The 20984-nt window shown below is 54.4% G+C and overlaps 1 protein-coding gene and 1 long non-coding RNA gene across 2 annotated transcripts; one reads left to right on the forward strand and one right to left on the reverse strand.

Moving 5' to 3' along the window:
* Positions 1 to 1919: 1919 nt before the first annotated feature.
* On the reverse strand, positions 1920 to 6062 carry LOC125096747 (uncharacterized). Its single transcript, XR_007126376.1, has 3 exons — positions 5086 to 6062; positions 2500 to 2590; positions 1920 to 2307 (listed from the first exon to the last, which is right to left on the reverse strand). It is a non-coding gene; the product is annotated as an uncharacterized LOC125096747 (long non-coding RNA).
* INKA2 (inka box actin regulator 2) lies at positions 3854 to 16383 on the forward strand. Its single transcript, XM_047723601.1, has 2 exons — positions 3854 to 4221; positions 15010 to 16383. Exons 1-2 carry the CDS (start codon positions 4186 to 4188, stop codon positions 15835 to 15837), a joined length of 864 nt encoding a protein of 287 aa, XP_047579557.1. The 5' UTR covers positions 3854 to 4185; the 3' UTR covers positions 15838 to 16383.
* Positions 16384 to 20984: the final 4601 nt, after the last annotated feature.

Below are 20984 nucleotides of genomic sequence, written 5' to 3' on the forward strand. Positions count from 1 at the left end.
TGAGGGTTCCATCCCAGCTCTGGATGGCTTTGAGAAAGTATATATTCACAGCCAATCCCAGACCTTTGACATATTCTTTAATTTTCAAATGAGATAATCTCTTCCTCCCTCCAGGCTGGGTTCCGGGGTGCAGGAGAGAGGAGGTGGAACTATTTGATTCTTCTTCAGCAAAAATGAATCATGCCCCCCACCCCCCATCCTCAGCTGAGTAATATTTACCCGTGTTTATATAACTATGGCAACAAGCTTTATCCTCTACCACTTATACCTTTAAAAAAAAGAAGGAAAAAAAAAAGAAAAATGTAAGCAGCAGTCCTTTTTCCTGCTCCTGCCTCCTACTCTGCCCCAAGGACAGAACTATCTCTTCAGAAGCAAGGTAGGAGACACACCCTCACACCCTCATGCAACACCGGCCTTCTCAGGGCAAGTTTGCAACGGCCCAATGTCATGAAAGGACTTAAGAGTCCACCAGCCATTTTCGTCCAAAACCCTGTGGGAACCACACAGTACTAGTATCTCTGACTCATCTGAAACCTATCTTTGGAGCCCTGCACTGGGATCATAGTCATCAATTCTTTTTCTCTTGGCATCTCCTTGCCTTTAAAGGTAGATGAATTTTTGCAGCCATCAAAAGAAATGAAATCTTGCCATTTGCGACGACGTGGATGGAACTAGAGGGTCTTATACTGAGCGAAATAAGTCCATCAGAGAAAGACAATTATCATATGATCTCCCTGATATGAGGAATTTGAGAGGCAACGTGGGGGGCTTGGGGGGTAGGGAAGGAAAAAATGAAACAAGATGGGATCGGGAGGGAGACACACCATAAGAGACTCTTAATCTCATAAAACAAACTGAGGGCTGCCGGGGAATGGGGGGATACGGAGAGGGTAGCTGGGTTATGGACATTGGAGAGGGTATGTGCTATGGTGAGTGCTGTGAAGTGTGTAAGCCTGATGATTCACAGATCTGTACCCCTGGGGCTAATAATACCTTATAATACATTATATGTATTATATACATATACATATATATACATTATAATACATTATATGTTATATGCTAATGAAAATATATAAATATATAAAATATAATTATAAAAATATAAAAATATATAAATATATAAAAATATAAAAAATAAAAATAAATATAAAATTCTTTTTAAAGTAGATGGATTTCATAATGTACATAACTGTCATGTCACTATGTCATACTCCTGAAACTAGCATATTATATGTCAACTATACTTCAATTAAAATGTATAGGGGCACCTGGGTGGCTCAGTAGGTTAAGCCTCTGCCATTGGCTCAGGTCATGGTCTCAGGGTCCTGGATTCGAGCCCCGCATAAAGCTCTCTGCTTAGCAGGGAGCCTGCTTCCCTCCTTCTCTCTGCCTGCTGCTCTGCCTACTTGTGATCTCTTTGTCAAATAAATAAATAAAATCCCTTAAAGTATATACATCTATATACATATGTATATATACATATGTATATGTATATACATGTAGATGTATACACTTTAAGGGATTTTATTTTCTATACATATATATAAAGTGGATGGAATACAGTCTGGCTTTGCTAACAATATATTCTTCATCTCTGAGATGGATTCCTCTTGTCCTGACTACATCACAGCTCATTGTCAAAGTAGAGTTTCATAAGGAGTAGAAAAGTGTTAGGCTCACAGAGGTTGAACTACACACAAGGGAAGCTGGGGCCTGTAAAAAGGAAGCATTTGTGCAAGTCAGAGTGTGCTGTCAGCAGGCTAGGGAGGCCGACCACTCCGTCTAAGGTTCTTACAGGAGATCAGCCTGCATCTCTTAGAGTGTGAACTGCAGCCATCCTCTTAACCTCCAAGAGGATTCCAGTCCAGGAGCCCTCAGGGATGGCAAAACTGTGGCTTAAACTTGACTCTAAAGACTATTTCTACCCCGGACCACGAATGTTTGTTTACTCACTGCCTTCTATAGCTGCCACTGCTGGGCCCCGGAGCTCTAAGAATGAGCAAGGCCTGCAGGGGTGGGGGAACCTTTGGTGGTGTTTCTCCCCGTGTAAGATTGTAGATTATGATAGTGGCCAGGTGCCCCTTTCTGCCTCCATCCCAGAAGATTCAACTCCAGAAAAGGTTCAGCCAGTCTGTGGACTGCAACTCAGTCCTTGGGGGTGGCTCCCACGGTGAGCACGCCTGGGGTACCACGGAAAGACCCACCTTAGGGATCTCTGGCTCCAAACTGCAACGAAGCCTGCAGGCTGGGCGGAGCACAGCGCTGTGTGGACCCACGGGGCGGGACTCACCCCAGTTACCGGACCTCGAAAGAGGAAGGAAATGGAATGTCAGGCTCCGCAGCTTGGGAATTGAGTAGCTTCTCAGCTCCACCCTGCGGTCCCCCGGGTTTTGTGACCCACGTGGAATCCTGAGCAGGGACCGCAGAGAAAGCGCAGGTCCCTGGGCTTGGCAAGCCGTCATCGAGACACAGATTTTGGACCCGGTTCTGACTTACCTACTCCTCTTCTTTCTTTTCTGGAACCATCTGCTACCGCTGCTGCAGCTTCGTCCAAAAGGCGGGGTGGATGGGGGGAGCACTCAGGGGACTGAAAGACGGGCAAAATTCCCTGTGAGGACCCGAGGTTAAATGGAAGCATCCAAACGGACTCTGCGAAGTCTTCGTTTCTGATGATGTTCATTTTTATCCTCCCTGCCTCTCTCCCGCCTTTCAGTAGCGAGCAGGGGAATGACCGCAGCACCTGCTTTCTCTGTCCCTTCTCCCGCGTCTGCACGGTTCTGTCACAGAGACCCCAAATTCTGCCTGAGGCAAACTTTCTCCCGTTAATTATCTTGAAATAACACGTCGCTAATCACCCTAATTACTCTGGAGTCCTGCAACACCAGCTCCCCGGGGGCGGGGCGAGTTGGGGCTGGTTGGGGAGGGTGGTGCGGCGCCTAGGCACTGGGAGAGACCCGCAATCCGGCTATGCGCTGCGGCTGGCGTGGCGGGTCCGGAGCTCCGAGGGGAGGGGCACCCGGCCGGCTTGCGGCCCCTCTCGGGTTCACCTGCCCCAGCTCCGGCTCCGGCTCCGGCTCGGGCTCGGGCTAGGGCCCTGTCCACTGAATAGGATCGAGCAACTTTGCGTCCTCCTCCCTAGAGCAACAGTCGGGATAACTGACCCTGGAGGAGTACTGGGGAAGAGAGGGGCTATTCCTCCCCTCCTTGCCCACCCTATCGAAAGCAGCCCCCATCCCATGACCCTGTCCACCCCCCTTTTTTTTTCCACAAAGAATCACTACCTGAGATTACCGTGTTTGTTTATTTTAACCTACCCTATCCCTCGCTACCCCTCCCCCATGCCTGTTCTCGAGAGCAGAGACCTCCTTCCCTGTCTTCTTCACTCAGTATCCCCAGACTTAACACACTTGGCGGGGAATACAGCAGAGCCTCTGCTTCGGTCATGTGTTCGTTAAATAAGCGAATGGACCGAACAGTGGCTCTTCAGCTCCACCGGTGAGAAGTAGGGCTGGAGGGACCCTACACTAGGAAGTGAAGTACACCCAAACTTCCAGACTTCCAGCACACTTCCAGAGTTCAAAAGGGCTGCTGATTGGCTGCTTGGGTGGAGGATGTTCCTTTTCTGATCGGAGTTTGAGAAACAAGGTTGAAAGAAACTAAGGCACTCGGCCTATTACTGAGACCGCTACCCAGCACCCGCGCGCGTAAGACGGTGCTCTCTCTTTGTGACCAAACGGGGATCACGTGCTCTGTTGGGGGACGTCGGTACAGTCTGGCGTCACGATACCCCCCGCCGTGCGTGCGGGGACCAGGTGTCCTCCGGCCAGCCCCCAGTCGCCGCTGCCCTAGCTCCGTGCCGCTGCCCTAGCTCCGTGCCACTGCCCGCGGCAGGCTCCCCTCGCCGAGGCCCAGCCCGCGCCCCCGGTGCGCCCATCTCATTGGCTGAAGGCATCCCCCCTGAATTCTCATAGGCTGTCCCACTTTTCCTCCGCCCCTCCGCACGGACCGCGAGCCGCGAGAGCCGGGGAAGCTGCTCTAAGTCCGGGCCTGGGCGCCGGGGCTCTGCTCTGCTCGGCGCTGCGAGAGGTGCGGGGCGCGGGGGCCCGGGCAGCTGTTCCCACCCGGGGACGCTCTTGAGGAGCCGAGCCCGGCAAATGGGCGCACGAGGAAGAGAGCAGGGAAATGGACTGCTATTTGCGCCGCCTCAAACAGGAGCTGGTAAGCGCGGCGCAGGCGCCGGGGTCCGGAGGACTGCTCCGCCCGGACCGCACCTGGCCCCCGCCGCGGGCGGGGTAGCCGGGAGTGCGAGGGCGGAGGAAGGCCGGCGAGGAGCGGGCGGGCAGGCTGAGGGCAGGGCCTGGGTTCCGAGGGCAAGGGCCGCGAGGAAACTTGGAGCAAAGATTTGAGAGAGCGAGGCAGACACGAGCGAGTGACGGAGACCGAGCGACCCAAACCCAGACTGAAATGCTCCCAGAGAAGGCGCGGGAGACACGGGGGCGCACTTCCAGACGGGCAGCTACTGGGACCGCTCGGGGTCCCCCCGTGGGGCTGGCTGGGCGCCGGGAGCAGGGCCGGGCGCTCGCGGGCCGGAGGGCGGCTGGGGACCGCTGGCTCGCGGGGAGCTGGCACCGCCTGGGGCCCCCAGCCCCGCCGGGCTTGGCAGAGCTGGCGCGGCTGCGGGGGCAGGCCGGGCCGGCTGTCTGCCCGGGCTTGTCTGCCAGCAGGGAGGGGGTGCTGGCAGCTGGAAGGGCGGGGGAGGGCCCCGCGCCGGAGGAGGGGCGCCGCCTGGCAGATCTCAAGCGGAGCTGCGGGGGCCTCGCCAGATGTCAGGGCTGGGCGTGGGGAGTGCGGAAGGAGCTTGCGGAGTCCAGGGGTGCAGGGGTCAGGAGAAGGAGCTCGGGCTGGGAACCGGGCATCACCCAGGTAGGGGGATGGGTGCCCCCATAGCTCTCTTAGGTTGATTCTCACCGACTTCATATACCACCCCACCCTGCACACACACCTGCCATCTTTCTTGTTCCTGCAACCACCCGAATTCACGCAGATATGCACGCCCCGCCCCACCTTGGCCCCCAGGCCCACCTTTCTCTCAATCCGATTCCTTCCTGTTCCTTTGCCTCTACCTCTTTTTGTTCCTTTTAGTTTCTCTTGGAGTGGACCTCTCCTCGGTCTCACTTTTCTCCCCTCTTCTTTCTTTCTTCTTTCCAGAGCCAGGGGCACCCAGGCTCTCAACAGCAGACCTGGATCCGTGGCTCTCCAGATTCCATGACATCCTGTCCAGCTCCTGCAAACTCTACACTACCCCACCCCCACCCCTCCAAACTTGGCAGCTGTATCTGGGGCCAGTTTGGGGGGGAGGGCAGCTCGCAGAGCAGGTGTTCTCACTGATGCTTCCTGGTTAAGGCTCGCAGGCGCTCTTCCTGTCCCACTCCAGCGTCTGCCTTCTCAGGTCAATGGTCACTTCTCTGGAACTTCCTCTTCAAGCCCTTTTTGTGGTGACACTCAGATGGGAAAGTTATCCAGAGAAATGCTGCTTAGGTGAGGGACAGAGGAGTCTCCATCCTGGCCCTTCCCATGCTGGTTCTCCCGTGCTTCCCGTGTCAGTTTGGGATGGTCAGGCCCAGCCCACGCATATATAATTCTGACTCTTCCCATTCATTTGTCCAAGATCAGAAAGGTCAAGGTCATCACAAATCATGTCTGAAGTCATCACAGATCATGTCTGAAGTCCAAGGCCCATGCTGAAAAAAGAATCTAATAGAGTCCTCTTTTTATGCTTGGAATCTGGGACCACACCACCCACCTCAGGATCTGCCTTAATAGAGGGTTTGTGGGTGTTCCTGGCATAGGCTTGAATTTTAAAATCCTACTGATTTGCATTTTTTATAGCACCCTAGGTGGGAGGGGGTGAGGGGAGGAAGATAGTCTGAGGATGCCAGGAGAATAAAAAAAGGCAAATAGGAATCTGCACTGAACTGAGCTCCAGGTCTTGATTTGCACCCTCTCCTGCCAAGGACTTGAGCCCCCTAGTCCCCGCAAGGAGGAAGGGGAGAGGCTGAAGTCACCGAGCTCCCCATTAGCTTTCATTTGGCCCTTTGTCTGAGTAGCTTCAGCCTTTGACTCTCTTGGAGAGGAAGCCAAATGCCTGGCCTGGGGCCCAGAATGACACTCAGATGGGAGAGCTCGGCACCCTCCCCCTCCCCCACCCCTCACACTGCCCCTCCTTCTCCCCTCATGCCAGGCTGCCCAGAAATGAGACAGAGCAGTGACAGGCAGAGGTATTAGAGTTCCCTTTACTCCCTAACACCTCAGCCCAGTGCTTAGGTAGCTGAACCGAATCTCAGTGCCGCAGTTTCCCCAATGGGAATGAAGAAGAAAGTAGAGCTGAGTTAGCCCAGGCTCAGCCCTCTGGCTCCTCTGAGGACTGTGGGGATTGACTTCAGTGCAGCTTGGCTGTGACTAGGATAGGAAGAGTTTGTTTCTTTATACCCCAGGTCAGCAAGGGGGTGGGAAAGACATACAGGCGTTTTATGTCATGAGCTTTTGGGGTGGTGGCAGGCAGTGGGGCTTGTGTGTTTATTTCGGGCAGATTCTTCCCTGCCACTGAGGAGGACTGTGTGTTGCCTGGCTTTGCCTTAAGTTAGTATATGACCAGGAATGGCACGCATGCTATACTGGTCAAGTTCTACATGCATTTATGCCACCAAATCCCTTCAAGAAGTGTGTGTCCTACAGACACTGGGTAAGCTGCTGGAGAAGGAAGCATTAACAAGTTGTGGCATTATTTTTGTCAAGGGTGTTCTGGGTCCCTCTCCTGCATCCTGGCCCTGTCCTTGGCCCAGAAAATCTAGACAAGAAGAGTGTGTTTCTGAAAACCAAAGTGGCAGAATTTCTCAATTTCTCGGAGCAGAAAATTGCATTCTAACAAGTGAGCCCTGTGGAGAGGCAAAGTGTTTGGGGATCCTGGCTCAGTTAGGTTGATGCCTAGAGGACTGGCCCTTTCCCTCCTCCTGGAAGGGGACTGGGGTCCGTTTCAGGGATGAAATGGGGCAGGCAAGTAGCAGCAGCTGACACACATCTTCATTAGTATGAGGGGGTCGGGGCTGCCACAACTCAGCAGAGAACATAGCTTTCTCCTCTCCAGCCACCAGAGAGGGGCCCTGCATGAACACAAGGCCTTGGGACCAGCTGTTCTTACACACTGCTCCCTTGAGGGCTTCCAACAAATGGGGGTAGACACAAGAACACAGAAGAAGCAGATGTAAGATGCTCACAGGCTGTTCCTCCTGAGTCAATACCAGTGTAGAGCAAATAGAGTGTGCAAAGGCTGAGTGATGGGGGCTCATGAAGTCCAGCTAAGCCAGGAAGGCTTCCTGGAGGAAGGGGAGGTTGATGGAGGCTGACTCCTGGAATGCCTGTCCTAGCTGAGGCATGATGAAGCAGCAGAGGGACGTCCCTGGGGCTGGAGAAGGTCCTTGTAGGACAACTCCGTATTCCTAGAAAGCATTTATCTAGCCACTAGTGGCCACAAGTTCAAGAGGTTCTGATATGCGGAAGCAGACCAGGGCCTAAAGGCAAAATAAGGACAAAAGAAGGTGACAGAAAAGATACAGTAGGAACAGCCTTCAGCTCTTGGGACCAAAGAGCAAATTTCCTGAGGCAGAAAAAAGCTTTTGCCAAGAATCTCCTAATGTCACCTCCTTTGATGTTTAGATCTAGGGTGAAGAACAGGGTAGGGTCAGTGAGGGAGGAGTGTGGACCGTGGGACTTGGGGCAGATTACTTAACTCCCTGTGCCTTGGTTTTCTCATCTGTAAAACAGGTTTTTAAAATTAAGACAAATTTTTTAAGATTTTTATTTACTTGTTTGAGAGAGAGAGAGAGAAAGTACAAGCTGGAAGAGGGGCAAAGGGAGAAGTAGGCTCCACTCGAGCAGGAAGCCCAATGTGGGGCTGGATCCCAGGACCTGGGGATCATGACCTGAGCCGAAGGCAGATGTCTAACCGGCTGAGCCACCCACGTGTCCCTAAAGCAGGCTTTTTAAAATACCTGCTTTATAGAGCCACTGTGAAGATTAAATAGAGGCTATCTGTCCTTAGCACGTAACACAGTGCTAACTGTCCTGACGGATGGATCAGGTTGGTGCGCGTGAGTCACTCATTCACAGGACACATTAACTGAGCTCACCCAGTGTTTAAAGCACCTGACCAGACCCTAGCACCATGGTCACAAATACAAACAGACAGAGATCCTGCCTTCAAGGAACCCGGCGTTCAATCAGGGAGATAATAACAATAACATGTGCTGATGTTAACCCTTATCCATACGCCAGGCATGTAATGGATTATTTCATTTAATTGCCAAAGCAACTCAAAGAAGTTGTACTTCCATTATTCCCATTCCACAGATGAGACATGAGGTGGTCAAGTGACTTGGCCAAGGTCATAGAACTGGTAAGTGACAGAGCAAGGCTTCAAACCCAGCCATTCAGACGGCAGAACTTAGACTCTTTTTTTTTTTTTTTTAAAGATTTTATTTATTTGTCAGAGAGAGAGGAGAGCGAGCGAGCACAGGCAGACAGAATGGCAGGCAGAGGCAGAGGGAGAAGCAGGCTCCCCGCCAAGCAAGGAGCCCGATGTGGGACTCGATCCCAGGACGCTGGGATCATGACCTGAGCCGAAGGCAGCCGCTTAACCAACTGAGCCACCCAGGCATCCCAGAACTTAGACTCTGTAGGCATATGTTCAGTACAGAAATAGAGGCTGCGTGCTACATGCTACATAGAAGCACAGGGGCAGTGCCCTGAGAAGGGAGGAATTATCTCCAGCCAGGGGATCAGGGAAAACTCTGTAGAGAGGGAGCATTTGAGCTTGACCTTGAGGGATCAGCAGGGAGGTGACCAGGAGAAAAACAGCATTCCAGGCAGATAATGAAGCAACAGGAACGAAAAGCACCGAGATGGAAAGGGAGGGATGTTTGAAGATGACAGAAGCTTTAGCTAGGACATAGGGTACGTGCAGAGGAACAGTGAGCAACAGGGCTGAGAGTGTTGTTGTGAATAGCCTATGGGGGCTGTGAGTGCCGTGCTAAACAGCCTGCCCTTCTCTGTGGGCTTTGGGAGAAGCAGGATGAAAGTCTGGCTCTGGCATCTAAGAGATGTGTGGTATGGGGTGGAGGGGAGGAGGGAGGAAATCAAAGAAGCAGGAGGCTGAGTTAGGTGGTGATAGCAAAGCCCACACAGGGGAGTAGGAAGGCCTGAACTGGAAAAGGAGAAAAGGGAGGTAGCTTCTGGAGGTCGTGACTGGACTGCCTGCAGTGGAGAGGAGCTAAAGCTGGTCAGGGGAGGCAGCGTTGGGAACCCCTCTTCACGTGTCTGCCTCTTGCCCTAGCCCATGGCCCCCTGTAGATGGTTCAGCCGAGAGTGGGCTCATCCATTTCACACTTCCTTCTTTCTCTACCCTCCGCCCTCCTCCAGCTCTTGGCACAGTTTCTTCTTTACCTTCCTGTTGCTCATTGCAGCCAAGAACAGGAGACTGTGAAGGTCCCTATTCACTGGCCTGGAGAATGGGCCACTTGGCAAAAGCAGGGCTTTTCCCATTTCCGGCCCCGAACCTCCTTGTAGCTTCCAGAGGGGTTGAAAGGATCTGTGTGGGGGTCTTGTGAGTCATGGGGGTGGGGGGAGCGAGGCAGGGCGCACTGCCAGGTCCACGGGCAAAGCCGGAGCCTGTGTCAAAGGATTCCGGCTGAGCTGGGAGAGGGCGTGAGATGGACGGTTGGAGGGCACAGCTGTGGGATCCATCAGGGGCCTAGGAGAGGGCTTGGGAAGGTTGCCGAGGATGCTGGTGTCACTTTCCCATGGCCACGCCTCCCATATCAAAAAGGCCCAGTGAGTGCCAAGGGGGACGGTGCTGTCCATGGGCAGCTGACCTAGCCCTGGAGGGCACAGTGCTGCAGGTCCAGGATGGTGGGGTCTACTTGCTAGAGATTTCTTCCCCTTCAGCTCCAGACAGACAGCCCTTCTTCCTTCAGATGATTCAGTGAAGAGGCGCCGTCAGGGGAAAGCAGCTGAATTGAGTCTTGGAGCCCCTCCAAGGCTTCGTGCGCTTTCTCCCCAAGGGATGATAATTGTGCTTTGCATGTCGAGTTGACTACCCTGGTTTTTTCTCACAACAGCCCCATGGGGCTGAGAAGCCACATCGTGATGGCACGAGGAGCCCACTCGCCTGGAGTAAGAGGGCCAGGCTTGGGGTCCGAGTCCTCCCACGAAGACGCCTCGGACCCCAGGCCATAGATCCGCCTTTGCACCAGAGGCCCTCTGGGTGACATTACGCGACGCTCCTATGAAAACCTTGTAGTTTTAGAGAGTCACCATCTGTTTATGACAAGTATATGCACTTCATATAAGTTCCTGCCTAAAGACAGTTTATTTAGACGAACAGAGACGTACATGCACCATCAAGTAGGGAAGGAGGTCCTACGTGGATTTGGTGAAAACCGTGAAGGCGGTCTAGGGAAGGACGTCGGGGAAGAAAATGAACATCTCAGATCCCGTTTCTCACTCTGTAGTCCCCCAGTCTCCCAGAGTAACTTTGGGGGTCCAACGAGGCGGGAGGAAAGAGCTTATCACTTGACGGCTGGCCGGACTCCTCTGAGTTAGGCAGCTAGGGTCCCATGCGGGGTGCCCAGGGGCCATCCAGCTCTCACACACAGAGAAAGATTGAACGGCATCGGGAGACACTGAAGTGTGATGTGAAGAAAACTTTGAAGGGAGGCCTGGGTGGCTTAGTTGGTTAAAGTGCCTGCCTTTGGCTTAGGTCATGATTCCAGGGTCCTGGGAATCCGAGTCAGGCTTCTTGCTCAGTGGGGAGTCTGCTTCTCCTTCTGCCTGCTGCTCTCCCTGCTTATGCGCGCGCTCTCTCTCTCTCACTGACAAATGAATAAATGAAAGAAAACTTTTAGGATGAAACATTTTGAGGCCCAGGAAGTGTCAGGAGGTAGGAGATGGCTGGTGAGGGTATGGGGTCTTGCAAGGAGGGTAGTGAGACCTTCACGATCTTTCTCAGCAAGGAGAACCCCACCCGTCTCTGGGATGTGCTGTTAGGGGTAGTATGTCCAATGGTGGAGCAGGTCCGCTCTGGCATGTGTGCGTGTCAGCGAGCATGACTAGGGGTGGACAGAGGGCAGGCTGCTAGATCCACTCTCGCTCAGACTAACCAGAACCAGTAGACTCTCTAAGGACTTTTCTAACTGGCCCCTAAGGGCAAGCTGGGCAGGATTGTGTCCCTGTCCTGAGGAAGGACCTGAGGCTTTGGCACTGGGAGGCCAGAGAGGAACTCAGCCCCCGCAGTCTGTGGATTGGGATTTAGTGTCGATAATATCTAGTTTGGGACCTTCTCTGATTTGGCCCCTCTTCTTTGCTCCCAGCCCACACTGCTCCCTCTTGTGTTCCTGAGGCAAGAGAAACCCTGGGATCTGAGAAGGTCCCACGCCCCAGAAGAAGACAGTAGCTTGCCCTCTGGCTCTTTCTCCCTGGGTGACATCATTCCCCTTGGGGCTGGGAAAGGCAGCTTTCTCTCAGTCAAGACCCAGCTGATGCTCCGGCCTCCCCACTTCCCCTGACCCTCCCCACTTCCCACACTTCCTTCTCCTCTGTTCTTCCCTCTCACAGCTGCCTTCTGCCCTCAGTGTCAGCACTGTGGCTGGCCAACCAAGCCGTCCTGAGAATGGACAAGAGGATGTGGGGCTTCCCTTTCCTTCCCCGGTACTCCCTCTGTGGGGGGCAGGGGTGGGGCAGAAGAGACAGGACAAGAGACGTGTTTCTCCTTGATTGGACCGGGTAGATGAATGGAGTCCTATTATTACTACGTGCTAAGCTCCACTGAGGAAGAAGTGTTCTGGACGTTCTTAGGAAGTCTTACAATAACCACCAGAACTCACCTCCAGGCCACACGTAAACACCGTGACCTTGCCTCATCTGACCAGAGCTGTATGAGGCAGAAACTCTTATTCCCATGTGGAAGAACAGAGAAACTGAAAAACAATTTAAATAGCCTGTCCAGGTCACACAGGTTCTACTATGTGGCCAAGCTGGGATTTGAACCCTGTGCCATCTGTCTCTGGAACCCAAGACTTTAACCAGTGCAGAGTATGATTTTCCATAGGAGTAAAATTTCACCTCCTGTTTACATAAATGGGGTCTCTGTTTTATGGGCAGGCCTGAATTCATACATACGCACACATTCATTCTCACTGGAAAACCGTACAAAATGTCAGCATTATTTCTTCGGGATTTTTCCCTACTGGAAGAGATTGAATGGGGTCATTTCATTCCTCCCACTGCCTCTGACCTGGACTGCATTCCAGCCTTCTGGAGGGAAGCCTGCAAGCTCAGAGTCCTGGCCAGTTGGTGAAATGAAGCCCTGAACCACATCCCTGACTTGCCCCCTGTGGAGTGTGTTACTGCCTGAGGGCAGCAGGGCTGGAGAGATGACTTGGGGCGTTCAGGGGTACTCTGTTTTCTGGGTGTATGGCAGCGGCAAGATGCTAGCGAGGTTCTGGGGAGACCTAACCATGCGTAGATCTCCACCCCTGCCCTCGATGGTAGATACTTAATGAATGTTTCAAGAACTGAGCCTTTACACATATGAGGATGCCAGGGCGGGGAGGGGAGTAGCACTTGAGGGAAGGGCATTTGAGTTGTGTCCCTGAAAAGGTTCTGACAGCAGTGTGGGGGACAGAGAGACGCTTCTGAGTGACATGATCACAGGAGCGTGCTGGGAAGACTGATCTGGTGGCCAGAAGGCCTTCCAGGTGGCTTCTGCGTTCCAGGAGACAGAAAAGCAGATGTGAGACATCTGGGGACAGGAATAGGGGCACTGGGTAGAACAGCCAAAAGGGACTCTGACATCCCAGTTGGGGTGAGGAGGAAAAGAGTATGAAGGAGGGGACAGAAAAAGGGAAGTCAGAGAAGCAGTCTGCAGTTAGAGACCTGGAGGAGTTTGGTTTGAGGCTTAGGGTCTGCTCGGATTCTGCCCTGGGTCCTCCCAGATGCTCCAAAAGGAGAAGGGGCCAGGAGGCTGGAAGTCAAAGAGGTCAAAGCAAGGGGCCATTGGCAAGCACGGCCACCTCCCAGGCTGCATCTCTCGCTGCTGTAGCTGCCACTCAAACGGAGAGAGCTCGCCAGGGCAATCCGGCAAATCCCAGGGTTGCCAGCAGGGACAGTTAGTCCTCCGGGCGTCAGTGCCACTGGCTCAGGAGAGCCCGCTGTGGTGCCCTGCCCCTGCCAGGGCTGAGGTGGACAGGGGAGGGCTTGACCCAGAGCCTAAGAGGGTCAGCTGCCAGTGCTGTCCTGAGCGCCTCTGCTCCTCCGCTCCCGATCCCTCCAGCTCTCTGCCCTGTGGGCTTAGTTCTGTGCATTAGGACCAGGCTGGAGGTAAGACGATCCCAGCAGGTCTCTGGGGGGCTTAAGAAACAGATGGTCCCCTCACTCGAGGTCTGCTGTTGGTAACATGAGCAGATCTGGGGAGGGAGCTGGCGGGACCAAGGCAGCTTGGACTGTGAATGTTATCAGACCACGCACCCCCTGCCCAGCCTCCAAACTCGGCCCTCACCCAAGTCAGCCTCTCAGTCCCTTCCAGCTGGCACCTGGGACCCGGGACTTAGACGCCCACAAAGGGACACGGGAGCTGGCCTCCGGTGTCCCCACTCTTGGCCCGAGCCGTGGAGCCAGTTGGGCTGAGAAGGCAGGAAGAACACGGGAGCCAAGTCTAAGAGCAGCTGAGGGAGGACAGGTGTCTGGAGGGCAGAGAAGGGGTGGGAAGAGCGGTGGAAAGCTAGCTCTCTCTCCTGACTGGCCAGATGTGCATGGCAGTGAAAGGAAGCCCCCAGCCTACCCTTTATCTTCGGGAATCTGAGCTCCTTCTCTTGCCCTCATGTCCCTTTCCACCCTTCTCCACTGCCTCTCGGAGGACAGAGTAGCCTCAAAGCCCAGCTCCCCAGCCCCACCATCTTGAAGCAGGCTTGGTCATTTAGTTAGGGTCAGAACATTTGGAGTGAGGCGTCCTATGTTTGAGTCCTAGCAGCATGAGCTGGGCATGCATGACCTTGGGCAGGTTACTTCACACACACACACACACACACACACACACACACACACACACACACCCCGCCCCGCCCAAGGGCTAACTTGTTAAAATGAGAGCAGTAATAGCAAACTCATCAGGTTTATATGAAGATCCAAAGAGGTGACAGGCCTAGAACACTTAGCTCAATTCCTGTTACATAGTAAAGTCTCGCAAACCATCGTGGCCATCATCATTGTCATCATCTCGGGGAGGCTCGGGGAGAAGAGGACACAGTACATGAAAGGACAAGGATGGCCACCACGACCCTTAAACTGGTCTCAGGTCCACCTCTTATGTCCAGGTGACCTTGAGCAACTTCCGTGCCTCCTCTTCCTCATCTGTAACTTGGCAACAAGACCAGTCCCTACCTCACAGACTGGTTGCTGAGATTAAAGACAGATCAGCTGGGGGTGCCTGGGTGGCTCAGTCAGTGAAGCATCTGCCTTCGGCTCAGGTCATGATCCCGGGGTCCTGGGATCGAGCCCTTGCATCGGGCGCCCTGCTCCGCGGGTAGTCTGCTTCTCCCTCTCCCACTCCTTCTGTGCTCTCCCTCTTTCTCAAGTCAATAAATAAACAAATAAAAATTTTTTCTTTAAGACAGCTTAACTGATCCATGTGTTATCTATATTCACATATATGTGGCTGAGGACAGCGTCTGCCTTAGCATGTTCGCTGCCGTTCATCCTTCTGTTCTCCAGCCGTGTCCGCGTTAAGATTCCTCCTCTCCCAGCTCTGAGCTGCTCTGCACTGGGCCCCGTGGAGGTGGGGTCAGTGGGCGGCGGTACATGTGTGGGCAGTGGGGGGTCTAGGTTCCAGCCGGTGAAGGGCAGCCCTTCCTCCAGTCCCCGCGGCTCACGGGCCTGCGCTTTCCCTCTCGCCTGCAGATGTCCATGAAGGAGGTGGGTGATGGCCTCCAGGATCAGATGAACAGCATGATGGGGGCACTTCAAGAACTGAAGCTTCTCCAGGTGCAGGCGGCACTGGAACAGCTGGAGATCTCCGGAGGGAGTCCGGCCCGGGGCTGCTCGGAAAGTCCCCGGACGCAGCCCGAGCCCCCTCCATGGGAGGGTGGCAGAGGACCTACCAGGCCTTCAGCCTGCCCCCCTTCCAACCAACCTTCTCTGGGCGCCAAGTGTACATCCCAGAGGAGTGTCTGCGGGTGGGATCCGGACCCCCTGGCCGGGGCACAGCTACCAGAGCACCGAAGCGGGGCCCAGCCGGGGCGGGAGCCGGTGGAACCGGAAGACTGGACCTCCACGTTGATGTCCCGGGGCCGCAACCGCCAACCTCTGGTGCTAGGCGACAACGTTTTTGCGGACCTCGTGGGCAACTGGCTGGACTTGCCAGAACTGGAGAAGGGTGGGGAGAAAGGAGAGGCAGGGGAGCCCAAAGGGGAGAAGGGCCCGTCCCGGGAGCTGGGCCGCAGGTTTGCCCTCACGGCAAACATCTTTAGGAAGTTCTTGCGCAGTGTGCGGCCCGACCGAGACAGGCTGCTGAAGGAGAAGCCGGGCTGGGTGACGCCCACGGCCTCGGAGCCCAGGGCTGCCCGCTCACACAAGGTCAAGAAGCGGAGCCATTCCAAGGGCTCTGGACGTTTCCCCTTCCCGGGCCCTGCAGAGCCCAGAAAGGGGGAAAGTCCTTCCACAAGCTGCCCCAAGGCCCTGGAACCCTCACCTTCTGGCTTTGATATTAACACAGCTGTTTGGGTCTGAGTCCTAGAGACAGAAAGTTGACTGAACCCAAAAGGTCCAGGTGTCGGTGCTGGGCCCTGGGAAGATGCCATGTGGGCACTGTGGCCTTCGAAAGCCTGACTCCGAGTTCCTTTCCTCGAGAAAGGAGGGAGAAGCAGCAAGAGTGTCTGGAGTAGGGCTGACAGGTGTGTGGCTGAGAGAGGCCGTGGTGGGGGCTGGCTGGTGGGAGGGGAGGGCTCCTAGACTGAAAGAGAGACACAGAGAGAGAGAGACAAGTGCTCACTTTGGGGCTGCAGGTGACAATGACCGGCAGGGAGAGGAGACCAGGCAATCCTGACATTCCTTCAGGGCCCCCAAAGACCTCAGCTGAACATTCTGTATGGATCAGGGCACTGGGGTCTCAGGTTTCCCCAAAGAGCCCCCCAGTAAAGACCTATCTTTTGTGGTCTCAACCTTATAACCATTGGCTTCCTTGGCGAAGCACTGCCCCAGGTACAGGCATGAAATCCAGGCCCTCCTGGGACTGGGATCCTCAAAGAGGAACTTTCCACCCCCACCCCAGTTGCCTTTAAGATTTCAGCCCATTCAGCCGGGTCCTGACAAATGGGCCAAATAAGGAGTGTACCTACAGGAGGGCTTGAGATAGCCCCATGTTTTTTCAAAAGCACTGGAAAGATACTGGTAAAGCACTTTAAATGTTGGAAAGCCTTTTCATATCCACTATTTCCTTCGGAGTAAGCAAGGAGGGCAGTTATTATCCCATTTTCCAGGGAAGGAAGCCAGCCTAGATATGCCGCCTTTGGGCAGGAGGCAGGCCAGTGCAGGGCTTCCGGGAAGGGCAGCCGCTGGGCGTTGGAGTCACACGCGCTCCTTCCCCGGCACCCCGCCTCCAGCACCGAACCCGCGCTTGGACACAGCCCACGGAGGCCCCCCAGCAAGGCGAAGGTGCGCCCCTTCGAATCGCGCCCCTATTTTTGGATTCCCAGCCTCACCCCCGCGGCCTCCCTCCGTCCTGGACGCGGAGGCCCCCGTCTCGCCGGGCCAGACCGCCGGCGGCCGCGGCGGCGGGGAAGGGGAAGGGCCGGGCGGGCGGCAGCTCCGCTCGGAGCCCGGGGCGCCTAGAGCTTTCCTGGAGGGGCGCACGTGGCCTTCCGCGCTCCCCGGGGAGCTGCCGGGCTCCCCGCCCGCCGGGAACGCCCGCTGGCTGGGAAGAGACAATGTGGCTCTCTGTTTGGGCCGGGCCCGCCCTGCAAGCCCTCCCTGTCTCCTCCCTTCGCCCCTCCGGGCTGAGCTCCCCTCCTCCTGATGGGGGGTGACAGCTGCAATTAGAGGCAAGACGCCTTCCCGCCCTCGGAGCATTAACAGCAAATTGGAGGAGAAAAATAACAAGAAAGGCTCTTCCTGCATCCTGGACCCTTGGAGACTGAGATGGAGGAGGGAGGAGGCTTAGGACAGCAGCTCCACAGCTGGGGTCGGGGCCAGTTAGGGCCACTCTCAGAGCCCCACTCAATCACATGGGAGATGCTTAGTTCTTGGTGGCGGAGGCTACCAGACAGAAGGTGCTAATTTTATTTATTTTCTCCAGTGCTCGCTATTTGCCAGGCAGTGTGCAGAACCATGCCTTTCAAACTGCAGAATGACCCTCTGAAGGATTCCCAGTAAATCAGTGGAAGCCCTTAGGGGTCATCCAGGCTCCCCAGATGGGGCTTTTTAGCGAATGGAAGAACCACAATTTGAAACAGGATTGTCCGGCTGCAAAATGGCCTTTTCTACTCTCCCTGGAGTTTGCCGGGTGAGCCGGCCCTTTCTGGAAGAGCGAGACCCTGCTCATCCTTCCTGTCTCTCCAGGAAACTGGGGTAGTTCAGCGCTGGGGGAAAGCCCACCGACTGTGGCTGCCTTGCTGGGGGGTGGGGCGGTGCCTGTGGGTTCAAGTGTGTGTGTGTGTGTGTGTGTGTTTGAGGGAGGGAGAGAGAGAAGATTCCTCCCACTGGGCCGTGGTGAAGTCACCAAGCTCTCCATCCAGAATGATTCCACAGGAAACCAGGTCCCCTCTTGGCCATTCATCTGTGACTCATCTGTTCTGTGGACGGGTCATCGCAATCCAGACCGATTTAACAAAACTTTGTTGAACATCTCCCAATGCCAGGCACCGCGACAGGACCTAAAAACAGCAAGGAATAGGACCGGTTTCCAGCCCAAGGGGTTCAGTGAGAAGAAGCAACTCCCAACCCATCGGTTGGCCAGAAGTGTTCCAAGGGCATGAAAACTCACTTTAACTCGGAGCCAGAACAAAACAGGAGTGACATTTGCCGCCAACAGAACTCATAGGCATCAGGCACCCGCTGTCTTTGCATTCTTATTTCCTTCTCAGCCACACTCTGGGAGTGGCTGCTGGTCCTCTCATTGTACATGGAGATGCTCAGAGAAGTCGAGCAACTTGCCCAAGGTCACCACAGCAGAGCTGGGATTGAAACGGTCCCGATGGACTTCCAGCCTTGTGTTTTTCACACTACCCCATGAAGTGTCCCTTTCTGCTCCAAAAGCCAAGTCAAGAGGAACAACAACAAAACCTGTCCTCCCCATATTATCCATGCATGGATAATAAATGGAATGCTCACTGTCCGGTGGGGGGAATTCTGCCCTGGTCTTGACTGGGCTGGTGTAATGCCCTCATCACGAGGTCATGCTTTGGCCAGTTCATTTACACACACACACACACACACACACACCACCACCACCACCACCACCACCACCACCTTTTCCTTCTTTTTCTGGGCTTTTGTTGTGACAGGATGGAGACTGTATTTCACTGAAGCTGAGGGGAGAGGGGAATGGGAATGCCTGGGACCTAAGCGATGCAGGGAGGTGTAGGGGTGGGGAGCAGTGGGATGAAGGGGAGGTAGTGGAAGCAGAGGGAAACTGACAGCTTAATTCTGCCCCTGGGGCTCATTTTATGGTTAATTAGGACATGCAAATAAGCTGGAAGCTCATTTAATACTCTCCCTGGCATGGAGCCCCGCCTCACACCTGGCCCACTTCCCTGGCAGGTACAGGGGCCCCCTGATTGGCCCAGGCATCTGCTCAGGCCTCCACCTGCTTCTCTGTGGCTCTGTGGCCAGAGCGTGTCTCTGGATGTTTCCTGACCTCAAGCAGGAGCTGGAAGAGCAGGGCCTGCCTACTTTCCCTCCTTCTCTTCTCTTTCCAACCCTTCAGGGCTGGGACCCTCTTTCCCAGAGAGCCCCCCAAGCACTTCTCTTGTACCCACCCTTCAGGTTGAGACCTGAACCCAAACTTCAGAGGAATAGAGACCTGGTTTGGCTCTGTCCCCATGACATCCCCCTGGCTCCCCGCTAGGGAGGGGGCACCCCATCTTTCCCAAGTCACCCATTTCCTACAGGGCTTCCATAAAAGCAAAATCACAGCTTGTGACTTTGGGGATCAGAGGCCTATCTCCAGCTTTCAATGCACCTCAGGTCCCCTGCCCCCCCCCCCCAAAGCAGTTAAGTCGCTTCTGCCAGTACCTTGGAATGAGCACTGGATGAGGTGTCCAACAGGACAGGAGACCCATTTCTGTCCCTGTCAGCTTGAGGATGTCGCCTGATCTCTCTGAGCCTCATTTGTCTTGTCGATGGCATGGGGATAATGGAGGGCTGTTGCAGATTTAGAAAATGTAACACACACCATCTAGAACACAGCAGAAGCTCTCACTGGACAGCCTGACCTTTGGTTCAGGCACTAACCATGCGAACCAGAGCTAAACCGTTGAAAATAACAAAAACAAAAACTTTCACTGGGGCTTGGTTTCCTCTTCTGAGTGTACCCTGACCCTATTACCTCACCATGCTATAGCAAGGATCAGAGAAGACAAGAGGTTTCTCTATTGTCTTCTCTACAGTGTTTTTGTACGTGGTAAGAATACAAGCCAGGTGGGCTGTTATTTGCCGAATGACAAGCAATTTACACACTCTCATAGAGGATGGTGTGTGGGGGGTGTGTATGGAGAGGGCAGCAGGCGGGGGGTGGGGCGGTGAGCGCAGAAATGGTGCTTGAGGACCCCGATGCCTGAGGATGGGCTCTAGGGAACACTGACACCCCTCTGTCCCTCACAGTCCCTCTGTCCCCAGCTGTGAGGGACAGTTGACTGTCCCTCACAGTCAACCCACAGGCCCTCACATTTCTGGCAAGCACTAGAGAGTTGAATGAGCCAAGTTCTGGAGGCTTTGAGAAGAGTCCAGCCCCTGATCTGCTCTCTGCTCTTTAAGGCCTTGGTCCCTAGAGTCCCTGCCAAGCTCCACACCTCATCCCCTGCCATCCCCCCAGTCACCCCGGGGGACTAATGGCTTAAAGGGGCTAGTGGCTGTCCTGTTAAGATCCACTCCCCCTGAGGGGGCCAGAGGTTCCTGAAACCCTCTGTCACAGGAAGTCTCAGGGCTTGGGATAGTGCTCATGGAGGAAGGGCCTAGTAGATCCAGGCAATGGGGCAAGATAAGGACCTCAGACTGTAGTTACCCCCTTGGTACCATTTTTCTTTTTTTTACTTTTATTTTTTAAAGATTTAATTTATTTATTTGACAGAGATCACAAGTAGGCAGAGAAGCAGGCAGAGAGAGAGGAGGAAGCAGGCTCCCTGCTGAGCAGAGAGCCCGATGCGGGGCTCAATCCCAGGACACTGGGATCATGACCTGAGCCGGAGGCAGCGGCTTAACCCACTGAGCCACCCAGGCGCCCCTTTACTTTTATTTTTAAACTAAGCTTTACACCCAACGTGGGGTTTGAACTCAGGCCCCTGAGACCCAGAGTGGCACAGTCTACTGACTGAGCCAGCCAGGTGTCCCAGACAACAGTCCTCCCACCCCTGTAGTAGTATTAGGATGTCCCTGCCTCCCTCTTGCTTCCTCTACCCAAGACTTTAAAACAAAGAGGATGAGGAGAACTCTCCCAGATTCACTCTGAAAAAAAAAAAAATTTTTTTTTTTAAGATCTATTTATTTATTTGACAGACAGAAATCACAAGGAGGCAGAGAGGCAGGCAGAGAGAGAGGAGGAAGCAGGCTCCCCGCGGAGCAGAGAGCCCGATGCGGGACTCGATCCCAGGACCCTGAGATCATGACCTGAGCCGAAGGCAGAGGCTTTAACCCACTGAGCCACCCAGGCGCCCCTCACTCTG

This window comes from Lutra lutra, chromosome 4, assembly GCF_902655055.1.
Source record: "Lutra lutra chromosome 4, mLutLut1.2, whole genome shotgun sequence".
Classification (NCBI taxonomy): domain Eukaryota; kingdom Metazoa; phylum Chordata; class Mammalia; order Carnivora; family Mustelidae; genus Lutra; species Lutra lutra.